Genomic DNA, 15,427 nt, shown 5'->3' with positions numbered 1-15,427 from the left:
GATGACAATTAATAGTTTTTATCTGTGCTTTTATCTGTTCTTTTAAAAACCAAGCAGCCTTATATGGCAAAGTTACAAAAATACCTTGGTTATCTACGTCATTTGGACTAGTTTGTCTTACATCCATTTGGCATGTGTTCGCGAGGCAAGGGCCCTCTGTCTGTTGGCAGAAGAGAGACTGCAGGAGAGAAAAAGAGAGAGAGGGAGAGAGAGAGAGAGAGAGAAAAGGCTGACCCCCGTATTGCATTGTGTGTTTGGTGGGAAACATGCAGTGTGAAACAGAATAAGATCTGTGCTCCCGAACGTTCAGTTACCGCATGTACATGCGTAGTACAAGAGAGGGAAGAGAGAGGGAAGAGAGAGAGAGAGAGAGGGAAGAGAGAGGGAAGAGAGAGGGGAGAGAGAGGGAAGAGAGAGGGGAGAGAGAGGGCCTGTCATTGCTATAAATAGATGCCATTGCATACTTGTGTGATTGTTAAGGGAAGAGGGCTAAGGTCCTGTTTTCCTGTGTGGGTTGTTCTGGGCGGCTGATTCAGGGATCTCCCCGACTAGCTCAGCCTGAAAATACATGGAGACGCGCAGCTCTGTAGAAACCTCTTCTGCCTTTAGCCCTGTGCAGCTTCGCTCCTGGCACTGCACTCTCCAGGGTTATTTTTCTGGCCCAGGTCATGTAATTCCTCCCAGCTATTTGCAGTTAATCTTTCTCCTGACCGAAACATGGAGATAACCCAGGGGTCTCTGGCGTTCTCCTGCCACACACACACACACACACACACACACACACACACACACATACACACACACACACACACACGCACTCACACACACACCTCTCTCTCTCTCGTTTACCACAGCTGTTCTATTATGCGTGTCTTTGGAGATTTATCATAGAAATCTATCCAATGTTTATAGTTTCCCTTTCATGTTCAGATTTTCTTTCACCAACTTGATTATGGCGAAGACCCCGAAGGTAAAGGTGTTTCACAGACCGCGAAGGTAAAGGTGTTTCACAGACCCCAAAGGTAAAGGTGTTTCACAGACCCCGAAGGTAAAGGTATTTCACACAGCTACAGAACACCACTTAAACACTGCTCAATTCTTCTACATTGCAGAAGACAAATATTTTGGTCAGGTGTCTCAAAGCGCTTCCCCCCCATATGATTCCCTTTCTGTGGAGTGGAGGATACTGAACTACAGTCCAGACCTCATTTGGATCAATCAGCAAGAAATTCAGATGCATCTCCACAATTACTGACCCACTGCAGTACGGTTCATTAATGGGTCTGATACCACGGTTATTTTACCGAGCAAACCAGGAATCCATGTTAGTGCCACTTCATGTTGATAGTTTGAGCTAGCCAGTGAGCACAAGCACATGAAGTAGTAAACAACCGTATGAAGCCAGATATGTTCATGTAAAAGAAAAGCCACTTATTTAGGAAGACTATATGGAAACTAAATGAGACACTACATTTTCCTACTTGAACCTGTGCGCGAACACATTTAACTCTTTCTCTTTAACAAGACGTGAGGAGTTCTCTGGCATGACAGTCAAGAATTACATCTATCTATAGATTTCAGAATTCCAGAGTCTTCTAATGTAACGATTTGTAATTAAACGCTGTCATGCTTAGGGCTAAAGTTCGGTAGCGTAGTCCTATCCACAGTGGGTGTGTCCTGAGGCAGGCTGGCGTCCCACACAGTTATAAATCTCTCTGTAAACACAGCCCTCTCTCCTCTACCATTGTTATTGGAAAGAGTAACTCAGCTTTGCCATGGCAACAGCGACTGTGGTTGGAGGTACAGTTCTAGAACTCATGGGGCAGGTTGAAGTCCCTTTGACATCATTATGGGGTACGGTGGGGTAATTCTTTGACATCATTATGGGTTACGGTGGGGGTAATTCTTTGATATCATTATGGAGTATGGTGGGGTAATTCTTTGACATCATTATGGGGTACGGTGGGGGTAATTCTTTGACATCATTATGGGGTACGGTGGGGTAATTCTTTGACATCATTATGGGTTACGGTGGGGGTAATTCTTTGATATCATTATGGAGTATGGTGGGGTAATTCTTTGACATCATTATGGGTTACGGTGGGGTAATTCTTTGACATCATTATGGGTTACGGTGGGGGTAATTCTTTGATATCATTATGGGTTACGGTGGGGGTAATTCTTTGACATCATTATGGGGTACGGTGGGGTAATTCTTTGACATCATTATGGGTTACGGTGGGGGTAATTCTTTGACATCATTATGGGGTACGGTGGGGGTAATTCTTTGACATCATTATGGAGTACGGTGGGGGTCATTCTTTGACATCATTATGGGTTACGGTGGGGGTCATTCTTTGACATCATTATGGGTTACGGTGGGGGTCATTCTTTGACATCATTATGGGTTACGGTGGGGGTCATTCTTTGACATCATTATGGGGTACGGTGGGGGTAATTCTTTGACATCATTATGGAGTACGGTGGGGGTCATTCTTTGACATCATTATGGGTTACGGTGGGGGTAATTCTTTGATATCATTATGGGTTACGGTGGGGTAATTCTTTGACATCATTATGGAGTATGGTGGGGTAATTCTTTGACATCATTATGGGTTACGGTGGGGGTAATTCTTTGATATCATTATGGAGTATGGTGGGGTAATTCTTTGACATCATTATGGGTTACGGTGGGGTAATTCTTTGACATCATTATGGGTTACGGTGGGGGTAATTCTTTGATATCATTATGGGTTACGGTGGGGGTAATTCTTTGACATCATTATGGGGTATGGTGGGGTAATTCTTTGACATCATTATGGGTTACGGTGGGGGTAATTCTTTGACATCATTATGGGGTACGGTGGGGGTAATTCTTTGACATCATTATGGAGTACGGTGGGGGTCATTCTTTGACATCATTATGGGTTACGGTGGGGGTCATTCTTTGACATCATTATGGGTTACGGTGGGGTAATTCTTTGACATCATTATGGGTTACGGTGGGGGTAATTCTTTGATATCATTATGGGTTACGGTGGGGGTAATTCTTTGACATCATTATGGGGTACGGTGGGGTAATTCTTTGACATCATTATGGGTTACGGTGGGGGTAATTCTTTGACATCATTATGGGGTACGGTGGGGGTAATTCTTTGACATCATTATGGAGTACGGTGGGGGTCATTCTTTGACATCATTATGGGTTACGGTGGGGGTCATTCTTTGACATCATTATGGGTTACGGTGGGGGTCATTCTTTGACATCATTATGGGGTACGGTGGGGGTAATTCTTTGACATCATTATGGAGTACGGTGGGGGTCATTCTTTGACATCATTATGGGTTACGGTGGGGGTAATTCTTTGATATCATTATGGGTTACGGTGGGGTAATTCTTTGACATCATTATGGAGTATGGTGGGGTAATTCTTTGACATCATTATGGGTTACGGTGGGGGTAATTCTTTGATATCATTATGGAGTATGGTGGGGTAATTCTTTGACATCATTATGGGTTACGGTGGGGTAATTCTTTGACATCATTATGGGTTACGGTGGGGGTAATTCTTTGATATCATTATGGGTTACGGTGGGGGTAATTCTTTGACATCATTATGGGGTACGGTGGGGTAATTCTTTGACATCATTATGGGTTACGGTGGGGGTAATTCTTTGACATCATTATGGGGTACGGTGGGGGTAATTCTTTGACATCATTATGGAGTACGGTGGGGGTCATTCTTTGACATCATTATGGGTTACGGTGGGGGTCATTCTTTGACATCATTATGGGTTACGGTGGGGGTCATTCTTTGACATCATTATGGGTTACGGTGGGGGTCATTCTTTGACATCATTATGGGGTACGGTGGGGGTAATTCTTTGACATCATTATGGAGTACGGTGGGGGTCATTCTTTGACATCATTATGGGTTACGGTGGGGGTAATTCTTTGATATCATTATGGGTTACGGTGGGGTAATTCTTTGACATCATTATGGAGTATGGTGGGGTAATTCTTTGACATCATTATGGAGTATGGTGGGGTAATTCTTTGACATCATTATGGGGTACGGTGGGGGTAATTCTTTGACATCATTATGGAGTATGGTGGGGTAATTCTTTGACATCATTATGGGTTACGGTGGGGTAATTCTTTGACATCATTATGGAGTATGGTGGGGTAATTCTTTGACATCATTATGGGTTACGGTGGGGGTAATTCTTTGACATCATTATGGGTTACGGTGGGGTAATTCTTTGACATCATTATGGAGTATGGTGGGGTAATTCTTTGACATCATTATGGAGTATGGTGGGGTAATTCTTTGACATCATTATGGAGTATGGTGGGGTAATTCTTTGACATCATTATGGAGTACGGTGGGGGTCATTCTTTGACATCATTATGGGTTACGGTGGGGGTAATTCTTTGACATCATTATGGAGTATGGTGGGGTAATTCTTTGACATCATTATGGAGTATGGTGGGGTAATTCTTTGACATCATTATGGAGTATGGTGGGGTAATTATTTGACATCATTATGGGGTACGGTGGGGGTAATTCTTTGACATCATTATGGAGTATGGTGGGGTAATTCTTTGACATCATTATGGGTTACGGTGGGGTAATTCTTTGACATCATTATGGAGTATGGTGGGGTAATTCTTTGACATCATTATGGGTTACGGTGGGGGTAATTCTTTGACATCATTATGGAGTATGGTGGGGTAATTCTTTGACATCATTATGGGTTACGGTGGGGTAATTCTTTGACATCATTATGGAGTATGGTGGGGTAATTCTTTGACATCATTATGGGGTACGGTGGGGGTAATTCTTTGACATCATTATGGAGTACGGTGGGGGTAATTCTTTGACATCATTATGGGTTACGGTGGGGGTAATTCTTTTGTAACATGATGAACGCAGGACACAGGATCATGGCAGTTTTAGGTAGAATAGCTGAACTGAGAGAAGACAAGTATCCAGGCAGCCCATAACTAGATCTGGTGCTCCCGGAGAAAGCGGGAGACACGCTTTATTGTTGTAAAGAACATGGTGGCATATGGGGTTCATATTGCGATGAAAATACACAAGTGTTCTTTTGATATGAGCTTTTGACATTGTAGTATTTGGAAATCGTCGTGTTGAAACAGAGCTAGGGCTGTTTTCCAGACCCAGAGTAAACGCATAGTTTCAGACTGTGGCATGCTGAGCCATGCCAGATCAGATACAGAAGGTAAAGATGAATCGCTTCATTCAGTAGTAGTTAAGGACAGATTCTACAAAATGCTTAAGGGTAGTTATGGTCACTATGGAAATCTCTGTTGTCCCGTTGCTATGGTTTCTGGTATTTGTGGGTGGTGGCATGGTTGTGAGGTTTTGTTGAGGTTGTGTGGGAATACCTCAGGCCTCCACGGCTCTGAATCGTTGCAACAACCATTTGATTCATCAAACTGTATTCCCTGAAGATCCAACATACCATCCCTTTATATAGTAATGTCTCCCACTCTGACCCCCCAACCCCCCCAGTTAAGACCATCCTGCCTCCACCTTCCTGATCCTTCACTCTCCGTTTATGCCATTCTCTCCGCTCATGGAGACAGACTCGTTTGCTTTTGGCCTGTCACTCATTTTTAACTGCACAGCCCCATTTAAACAGTGACTCATCTGACTCTAGAGAGTTTTGAAAGTGTTCGTTCTTTAGCTCGCTTTCTTTAGCTCTCTGGGGTTTGCTTCTTTGTCTATTTGAAAAGAGCAAAAAACATTTAGTGTCATCAGACACATCCTTTCACTTGGATATAGGTGAATTTGAGTAAATACATTAGGTAGATTAATTCATGATGCATAGATAAATCAACATTCGACTTATTTACAGAAACTCCTCAAATACAGTTAGTAGTGGGTTTGTTATTCTGTTGCATGTGAACACATTGAATATCAGAAACCTCAAACTCAAATGTTAAATATTCTAAATTATATATTTAGATACACACACATATATATATAGAGAGAGATACACACACACACACACACACACACACACACACACACACACACACACACACACACACACACACACACACATATATATAGACACACAGATATGTGTATATATTAGGGGTGCAGGAAAAAATCGATTCGAGCTCGAATCGCGTTTCTAACATTGAACGATTCAGAATCGATTCTCATTTTCAAAAAATCGATTTTTTTTTTTACGGGTGCGTGTGTGCCTTCTCAGCCACGGTAGTGCTAGGCAAAACAAGGAAACAGCCTTGACTATGTGCAGGCATGCTAGTAAAGCTACAGAGGGTTGTGTAGTGTACGGTATTTGTTGTTGCGCCGCTAAAGTATGAAGTCCAAACGGCTCCGCGGTCTTTGAAAGCGACCATTTGCAAACACTTTAGATTTTACCGTCAACCCGGCCCGGGTTAGAATGGGCTTGATCGTTTGCACACGCATAAAGATGCTACAGATGATATTCAGGAGTTACAGTGATTAGAACTTCTGGTAAAATAAAGTTACAATAAAAAATAAAAATAACTTAGTTCATTGAGCACTCTAGTTCTGTCCTAACTAGATATTTAGACATAATACTGCTGTAGTACTGCGAAGTCATGTGGTCAGAGGTGAACTTCAGTGAACTTCAGCCAATGTATCTTTGGACATAGATAATGCCGTTTGCCGTGATGGATAATTAAAGTCTAGCTCTTATTTATGCATAGAAACGTAAATCGACAACATAATCTGTAGCGTCTTTATGCGGATAAACGAGGGGAGTCTGAATTCGGCACAACACCGGCTGAAAGTAAAACTCGCACGTGAAATGCTACAGGCACCATTCAGACCATTCAGAAACTGATCAGTTCAGTTAAATGTGTTCAGTTCAGTAGATATATGCGGCTTTTAGAAAATACGGTATATATATTTTTTTTCATCTGTGAAGTGGAAATTCTGGCAGCTAACGTAAGCCTACCCATTTTATTAATGTAACAGCACTTTTATTTTAGGGAGCACTTTAATATATATATATATATATATATATATATATATATATATATATATATATATATATATATATATATATTGTGATTTGTTAAGGAAAAATGTGTAATTTTGTTTCTGGAAGTGGCATGTTCTCAGAAATAGGCAGCTAGTCTAAGCCTAATTCTTGTATGAAGCAATTTGTTGTTTTTTACAGAAAGAGCAGTATTTTTGTATAATAATATTTTTGACTAGTGGCCAGTTCTGGCAGCTAGCCTAAGCCTACCAATTTTATTTACTTTACTACAGTTTTATTAGTTTAATGTAGTGTTCTGAGTGTCAGCCTCAAACAGACATGTTGTCTTGGATTTACCTTTGTGTGTTTACATTATTGCAATATGTTGATAAAACCTTTACCTTTACTTTCATGCCAGCAGACCGGAGTAGCTCGTTTTGAATTGAGAATCGTTTTTTAATCGGAAAAATAATCGTTTTTTAATTGAATCGTTGGGATCTGAAAGAAACAGGAAAAAATCGAATCGTGACCCCAAGAATCGATTCTGAATCGAATTGTGGGATTCCCAAAGATTCGCAGCCTTAGTATATATATCTGTTTCTTTCATTCTTTTCCTTCTCTCTCTTCTCCTCTCTCTCCCAGTCTGTTTTATGCATGACTCATGTTTGCTTTTCCTAGTTCAGTTGTGTTGTATATTTAGTGAGAAGGATTCCCTGCCACATAGTATAAGAGTTGCTATATACTGGGGAAACCCCCCCACCATCAGTGTTTCCTCTCCTCAGGCTGTGAGGTCATCCTGAGGGTGGGGCACTGAGGCGGGGCCAGGGTATGCTCTGAAGGGGGGGGGATTCCCCCGTTGCCATGGCACCATGGGCTGGTTGCAGTCAAAAAGATGTAAAAGAACTCTTCATATGTGGCTAAAGAGTGGGGCCTCTGTTAGTCAGTGGAAAACTTCCACACACACACACACACACACACACACACACACGCGCACACACACACACACACACACACACACACACACACATGCGCACACACTACACCTTACTTCTGTCCCTATGGGCAAAGAAGAGAAATGAAGTCTTATGTCATATTTTTCCATATTTATTTACATGACCTACTGGTGTTTTTTGGACAAAGTGCAAGCATGTAAATTTGTACAGGTAACACAGCCCTTGAAGTGGTTTGCATCATGGCACAGTGATTCACAGACCAGAGAGGTAGATTAAACATAGAATAGTTGCTGATTTCATCATATGATTGATGAAATCATATACAAACCCTGTGAGAGAAGAAGCAGCCTTACAGATCCAAACAAGATCCACATCACACTGGCACTATTATTGGTTTATAACTTCACATAAACACTACACACTTGAAGTATTAAGAATGAACTCCAATACAGCCAAACACATATATTCTTCCTGCTCATATAGTCACTTATCATGTCAATTCTTTCTCTCTCTCTCTCTCTCTCTCTCTCTTTCTCTTTCTCTTTCTCTCTTTCTCTCTCTGTCTCTCGCTCTCACTAACTCTGTGAGACTCTGTGTAACTGTGTGTGTGTGTGTGTGTTCTGACTCATAGCTCATGGAAAAGTAAAGTTGTCCACTCTGTTTATGTGACAGCTACTCTAGACTCTCTAAGCAACTGTGTGTGTGTGAGTGTGTGAGTGTGTGAGTGTGTGAGTGTGTGAGTGTGTGAGTGTGTGAGTGTGTGAGTGTGTGAGTGAGTGTGTGAGTGTGTGTGTGTGTGTGTGTGTGTGTGTGTGTGTGTGTGTGTGTGTGTGTGTGTGTTCTTGTGCTTGCACATGTATTTTCACATGTAAACAAGAAGAGAGCATTTTAAGACTAGAAGCTCTAAGAGTGGAAGAGGGATGTATTGCGTTCTTTAGCCTGACTATGCCAGGAGCTCAGGAGAGCACTGGGTGCAGCTCTGTGAAGAATTGTGAGCTTATCCAGGAGTTCCTGCAGGGCTGATAAAGCCCTTATCAAAGAACAGTGTTACATTCTCAAACGCTACAATTCATTTTTCATTTTTTGCTTCCGTTCATGAAAGAAACAGCAGCTCACGCCATTAAACCTTCTCACATTTGACCGCTTTCTGTGCACATTTAATATCTGTGAAACCTTTCTGATATAAATGTTTTCACCACCATTGACTGTTCACTGGTCGCCCAGATGAGCTTGCACAGGTATGAAGAAGTGGGAGAATAATGTGGGGTTTTTGATACATTACACAAGCTTGAATGTGACTTTGTGCATGTGCAAATGAGCTCTTTCATGCCGACAGGCTGAGTGTTTTAATGCTAAACAGTGGCATGGCCTTGTAAGGTAAGGCACACGCAGAACTTGTGTCCCTCATAAAATGAACCCTCTACGGTTGGTTCACGTTAGAGGCTGAGGAGAACAAGACCTTTTAGAGTTTCCTTTCTTTAGGAAACTGAGTCTTCCCTCCAACACAAACACACACACACACACACACACACACACAAATCCACAACCACACAGTTCTCAGGGCCAAGTGTGTTTCACTTCCTGTCTGAAGAGCAGAACAATGAGACGTTGATGAGAGGGCGGGGCTTCTGGCTGGCCAAGGTGATTGCCTGGCTTCCTGTTACATGTTTTCTGTGTTCTTGTTCCTCCACTCCAGATGCTTTGAAAGAATGCTGTTTATGTACGACTGGCTCTCCCTGACCTCATGCTGTTTATGTACGACTGGCTCTCCCTGACCTCATGCTGTTTATTACACCATGAGGTTAGGCCTATGGAACTTATGCTTTGAATTGAACTGATCCTTGAATTTGATTAAAGCAAGATATAATTACAAGTTTAACCCACTGAGCAAAATGTAGCTACTATGTACAATTGAAAGACAGATGTTAAAGATAGAAGAAATATGGATAGAGAAAAAACAGGAGAGAGAATGAATGTCAGGTAGTCCATCAGATAGCCTGGGCAGTCAACAGGTAAAGTTCAAATCAACCCATAAAGATGTGAGAAATCGAGACCTGCAGTCTGAGTCTTAAACATCACACACTGAGCTTTGCTCTCTGATGCCCATATCTGCAGAACCACATAGCAGCACACCATGATAAGATTCTTTTTTCACTATTTACCTCTCAAACGTTGCTCTTTTTCCATGGTAATTAACACTGACTCACAGAAGAGAAAAACATTTAGTGGAATGACATTTTTGGACGAGGATGTACATGCAGCAGCAAGTGTAAGGAGTGAAGGAGTGAAGGGTGAGATCATCAAAAATCTTATCATGGTGCTTCACACCCCCCCCTCTGCCCCCCCAACCCCCCGAACCCCCCAGCCCTCCACAACGTACGCACACAAGCTCACACAGGCCCCTCAGGACCACGGCTCTGACGTCGAGGAGAGGAAAGCACATGAATTTCCACTCACATAAAACCTCTACAAAAGCGGCGTGGATCATTCCCGCGAGGCCCTCGAAGACACACAGCTCTTTCATGTCCTCCGTTCAAACACAGCCCCGGCCACACGCTCCTGCCGCTATGGAGACGGTGTGTTTGCCAAGCGGAGGGGCCTTGGTGCATCACGCACACTGGTGGGAAAAAAAACAACTTTTCCCGTGTACAGGAACCCCGGGGCTTCCGTGAATGGAATGTGGAGAATGAGAGAAGGGAGAGAGCTTGGGCGGGGCGAGGCGGGGCAAAAACAGGCTGGGAAAGGGTCAGCAAAGGAGAGTAGCACCACCGGAGCCTAAGAACCACTACAGCTGGGTGTGTGTGAGCCCTGCAGACGTAGGGGCTGGGGTGTGTGCGTCTGTGTGTGGTTGGGTGTGGCCGGGGGCTTTTATCTTACATACATTTAGAAAACATGGGCTTCTTGTCTGATATGAAAACTACAGTTTGATGTGAACCCTAATCCACCCTTAATTATAGCTCTGCCTGGCTACCTCTGTACTTCACATATGCAACCTTTGTGTCCTGTTAATCAATAAGATTTCAAGCTACAACATATAAATTATAAGTGTCAGACTGTCAGATTAAAATATTTACCCATTTAATCAACCCCAGGCTTTGTTTATTTCGTGTAAGTGTCTGAGTGTGTGTAGGCGGTTGTGTACGTTGATGTGTGAGCATGCTTATTCGTGAGCGTGTATGAGTAGGTGCATACGAGTGGTTTTATATGCATTGCAGATCTTAAACAATAGGCCCGTTAGGGGGAGTAAATAGAGACAGGATATGGGCTGGTTTTGGCAGTTGGCTCATGAGCGATCTGTTACATGCTTTTGGCAAAGGAAGGTAATTAATTTTCCTTACGTGACTGGAAGAAATGAATGGAGTGATAGATTGGTGGAAAAGTGGAAAACTGAGAAAGAGTGCCGGGTGATGAGGCATAGCTGAGATAGAGAATGATAACAACCCAGAAGTTAAAAGAATTCCCCCCTCAAGTTCTCCCACACACACACACACACACACACACACACATATATATATATATACTGACTGGGTATCTATACCTTTCTACATTTGTTTAGACTTGACTCAATAGCTCAGCTCTGGGACATTTCAATGGCAAAAAGCTTCAGTGTTAAAAGTTTTAAGCATCTGGTATATCTGGTATATGTATAAACAATTTGGAACAGTGTTTATGTGTGAATGGAGAATAAGAGATTCTACAAAACAAACCCATCTGATCCACATGTGTATGTGTGTTTATTGTTTGTTACTTTGGGATTTTGTTAGTCTATAATGCTTATTTACAGTTCAGAACACAAAAGAGTTGGCAGGATTCTTTTTGGTTAAAGTTAGATTTAAATATAAGCATCTCAAAGTTTAGTTGCAGTAATACATATGTAAATTGAAAACCCTTTAAATATAGTAATGAAAGTGTGTGTATGTGAGAGAGAAAGAGAGAGGAATATAAAATGTGTGTGTAGTCAAGTATTTGTGGAATTAATCACCTGTTTGTGATGATAGAGATGGTGTCCACCGATTTCCCTCATGTCTCCTTTTGTCTCTTTTCAGGACGAAGTAAAACTTCCCTCCAAAGTCTCAGTGGCCAAGTCCCTGAAAGTGACACAGCCAGCAGAGGGCGAGAGTGAGCTGGAGCTCAAACAAGCTGCGGATGAGGCAGAAGATGATGGTGGAGAGAAGGCTCACCTGGACCTGTCCTCTGACGAGGAAGCGGTTGAGATCGAGGAGACCATCGAAGAGACTCGGGCCGAACGTATCAAGCGCAGCAGCCTGCAACGGGTCCAGAACATCAAAACGGTCTTCTCCAAGGAAAAGATGGAGAAGACCAAGCAGAAGACAAAGGAGAACCTAGAGAAAACCAAGCAGAAGACCAAAGAGAACCTGGAGAAGACACGTATGAAGACCAAAGAAAACCTGGAAAAGACGAAGCAAAAGACCAAAGAGAACTTGGAGAAGACTAGGCAGAAGACAAGGGAGAACCTCGAGAAGACACGTCACAACATTGAGAAGAAAATGGGCAAGCTGAGCACCCGCATGTCCGTCAACCCTGAGCGGAAAGAGAAGATGAAGACCTCGCAGAAGAAGATGGTGAAGTCCTTCACGCCCGACCATACCATTTATGCTCGGTCCAAAACGGCTGTGTACAAGGTGCCGCCATTCACGTTCCATGTGAAGAAGATCCGTGAAGGAGAGGTGGAGATCCAGGGCACTGAGATGGTGGAAGTAGGTGGGGAGACAGAAGAGGTTGATAATGAAGTGATGGAGGGAGGAGGGGAGGAGGAGGTGGAGATGGAAGGCGGAGAAACAGTGGAAGTGGAAGAGTCAGGGGAGATGATGGAGCAAGAGGAGGAGGAGGAGGAGCTAGTGCTAGTGGAACAGGATGAGGATCGAGACAGTGACTAGATAGTGTGTGTGTGTGTGTGTGTGTGTGTGTGTGTGTGTGTGTGTGTGTGTGTGTGTGTGTGTGTGTGTGTGAGTGTGTGTGTGTGTGTGTGTGTGTGTGTGTGTGTGTGTGTGCGCGTGCGTGCGTGTGTGTGCGTGCATGCACATGTGTTTGCATTTTATGGTGAAAAAAACATTCAAAATCTCTTTAATGTAATGATGATCAAAATAGAAAATTCCTATTCTAAGTATTGTTGACCTACTCTGAGTAAAATAACATCTATATAATAATAATCTAAGTAGTATACTAAAGAGATCACTCAAAGAAATGTGAGAACTGACCAATGAAACAACAGAGTTGGTGAGAAATTTTACTGTGCGTTAGTAAAGATGAGTTAGCAGGAACATAATAAGAACTGGTGTTTCTATCGAGTACAGTGTCTTTCTTTTTATTTTTCTATTCATTAATGTACTACCATCACATCTAGAACTCATCTAGTCAATAAGAGTTGAGTTCTTAATCATATGAAAGTAAAAAACACATGCAATGACATTTCAAAATTGTTTTATTATATATTTTAATCTTACAATGTGTATGTGTATGGTTTCCATTCCGTAGAAGGCTAGTTACTCTTTTTTGTTATGACACTGAAATGTGATCGTTTTTGTTTCAGAATAGAAAATCATCATACATTCATTTCATTAGTGACTCTAAAGCAATAGACTTTTATATGAATGTCCGTGCACCAATAAGGAACTGCTACTAGCATTTATGTGCTACTTCAATAAACAGACTCTTTTTGACTCTCCAGACAATACTCTTAAACAACTCCGTTTTAATAATTCTTTATCTTAGAATTTTGCGTCAGTCATGGTGCTCTTTAGCCTAGTCTTCTTTGTGGCTGGAACAACGCCTGGCACAAATATTAAATTCAGTGTTTTAAAGGCCTTTGCAGAGAACTTCCGTAAGGAAAATGGAAACGAATAATCAAAAGAAATACAAGCATCGGCTTCACGTCTGTATGACCGAGCGCCATTCCGTCAACTGAAGTTTATTAGATGAATTCTACTTTAGAGCAAAGCAGCAGCGCGTCCCCGTATGCGCGTCTGTGTTTTTGTAAATCAAGAGTGCCTCCTAGTGGTCATATTCAGAATAGGCGTATCACGTAATTGCGAACAGAACCACACAGAGGGAAAAATAATCCTGTTTACGTCTTTGCGGTGTATTGGAGTAATGCCTACATCATTTATCTATAGGTATTAAGAGCACAGAACATGTATTAATGAGCATTTCTTTACAAATCAGTATAAACAATCACATATATAAAATTATGTAGTAATTGATGCTGATTGCAGGTATAGTTTGACAGCATAGCGATAAAATGCCACTTCATGGCCTGCTCTGCGCCAAATGTAAAGAGATAAAATGTGAATCGCTGCCCATCTAGGCCATAGAGTCGCAGTCTTGATCCTTGGGACCCCATGAAGATAACACTTCAGTGTTCAGCTTGCTTCTGTAATTAGTTAACCCTTCACGAGCTGAGAACACCTGTTCCTGTTGACGACGGAGTCCGCAGGACCAGGTCTCAGAGATAAGCTGCCTTACAAAGATCATACACTGCCTTTAGCTCGAAAAACTGCCTTTAAATGGATTTTTTATTGCTCAGATGGTAGTGATTTAATTCTTTTTCACTCCAAATTTGATTTTGCCCTTTCCACATTGTTCTTTTAATATATATTTTGCTTGTGCAACAGATGATGTATATGGATTCCATGTTATGACGTCACTGCCTACTAATATGTTAATAAAAGCAGCCTTATACACATTCAGTACTTCGTTGCTGTTTCATTAGTTAAAAGAGAAGACATTAAAGGGGTAGACTACAACATAAATTGGCATTCATGGCTAACTGACTGTTTCACTAGTCCATTATCATTTTGGGATTTGGGGTATTTGGAAGTGTTTTCAGAATATGTCTCTCTCAACAGTAGTAGTATTCCTCTTCTGAGGCCCCGTCCACACGACGCCGGAGTTTTTTAAAAACCTCCGGCGTCGTGTGGACGGGGCCTGAGACCCCTACGTTCTGCACACACATGTGCTTTGTGCATCCATGTGCATGCTCCCCACAACCACTGTATTACACTGTATTACACTGTATTACAGGATCAGAGTCCATATGAAGCTCAATTGACAGTCACTGAATGAAGGCTGTGGTTTGTCATTTGAGCAAACATTTCACTTGGAGTAATATTACTGCATTCTGGGTATCTGCTGGACTATTCATTATAACTGAACTATTTTACTCATATCTCTCAATATTGATCTCATCTTATCATGCCTTATCTTACCAATATAATAATAATAATTATTATTATTATAAAAAAAAAATTTCATATATGTTAATATGACCACTATTGAAAAATGAGAATTAATGTATAAACAATCCAATAATCATATTATAAAATATAAAATTAAATGAATTTGGAAATTAATAGGCATAGTAAATTATGCACAGTATATTAGCTTTGAAACCATGGTTACTACCTGATGAGAATCTAATGCTACTTAATTGAGCGAAAAGAACATTA

At 41.8% G+C, this 15,427-nt stretch overlaps 1 protein-coding gene across 1 annotated transcript in view; it reads left to right on the top strand.

Annotated features, from left to right (window-relative positions):
- The window catches only part of cavin1b (caveolae associated protein 1b), an 18,531-nt gene extending 3,867 nt beyond the window's left edge, over positions 1–14,664 (top strand). Inside the window, exon 2 of the mRNA XM_077013006.1 lies at positions 12,008–14,664. Coding sequence (XP_076869121.1) covers positions 12,008–12,859 — 852 coding nt within the window. The 3' untranslated portion in view covers positions 12,860–14,664. The remainder of the gene's footprint in view (positions 1–12,007) is intronic.
- The last annotated feature ends 763 nt before the right edge of the window (positions 14,665–15,427 follow it).

This window comes from Brachyhypopomus gauderio, chromosome 7, assembly GCF_052324685.1.
Source record: "Brachyhypopomus gauderio isolate BG-103 chromosome 7, BGAUD_0.2, whole genome shotgun sequence".
In the NCBI taxonomy this organism is placed as follows: domain Eukaryota; kingdom Metazoa; phylum Chordata; class Actinopteri; order Gymnotiformes; family Hypopomidae; genus Brachyhypopomus; species Brachyhypopomus gauderio.
Note: the sequence above shows the minus strand (reverse complement) of the source record. Positions and strands in the feature narration are given on the sequence as shown.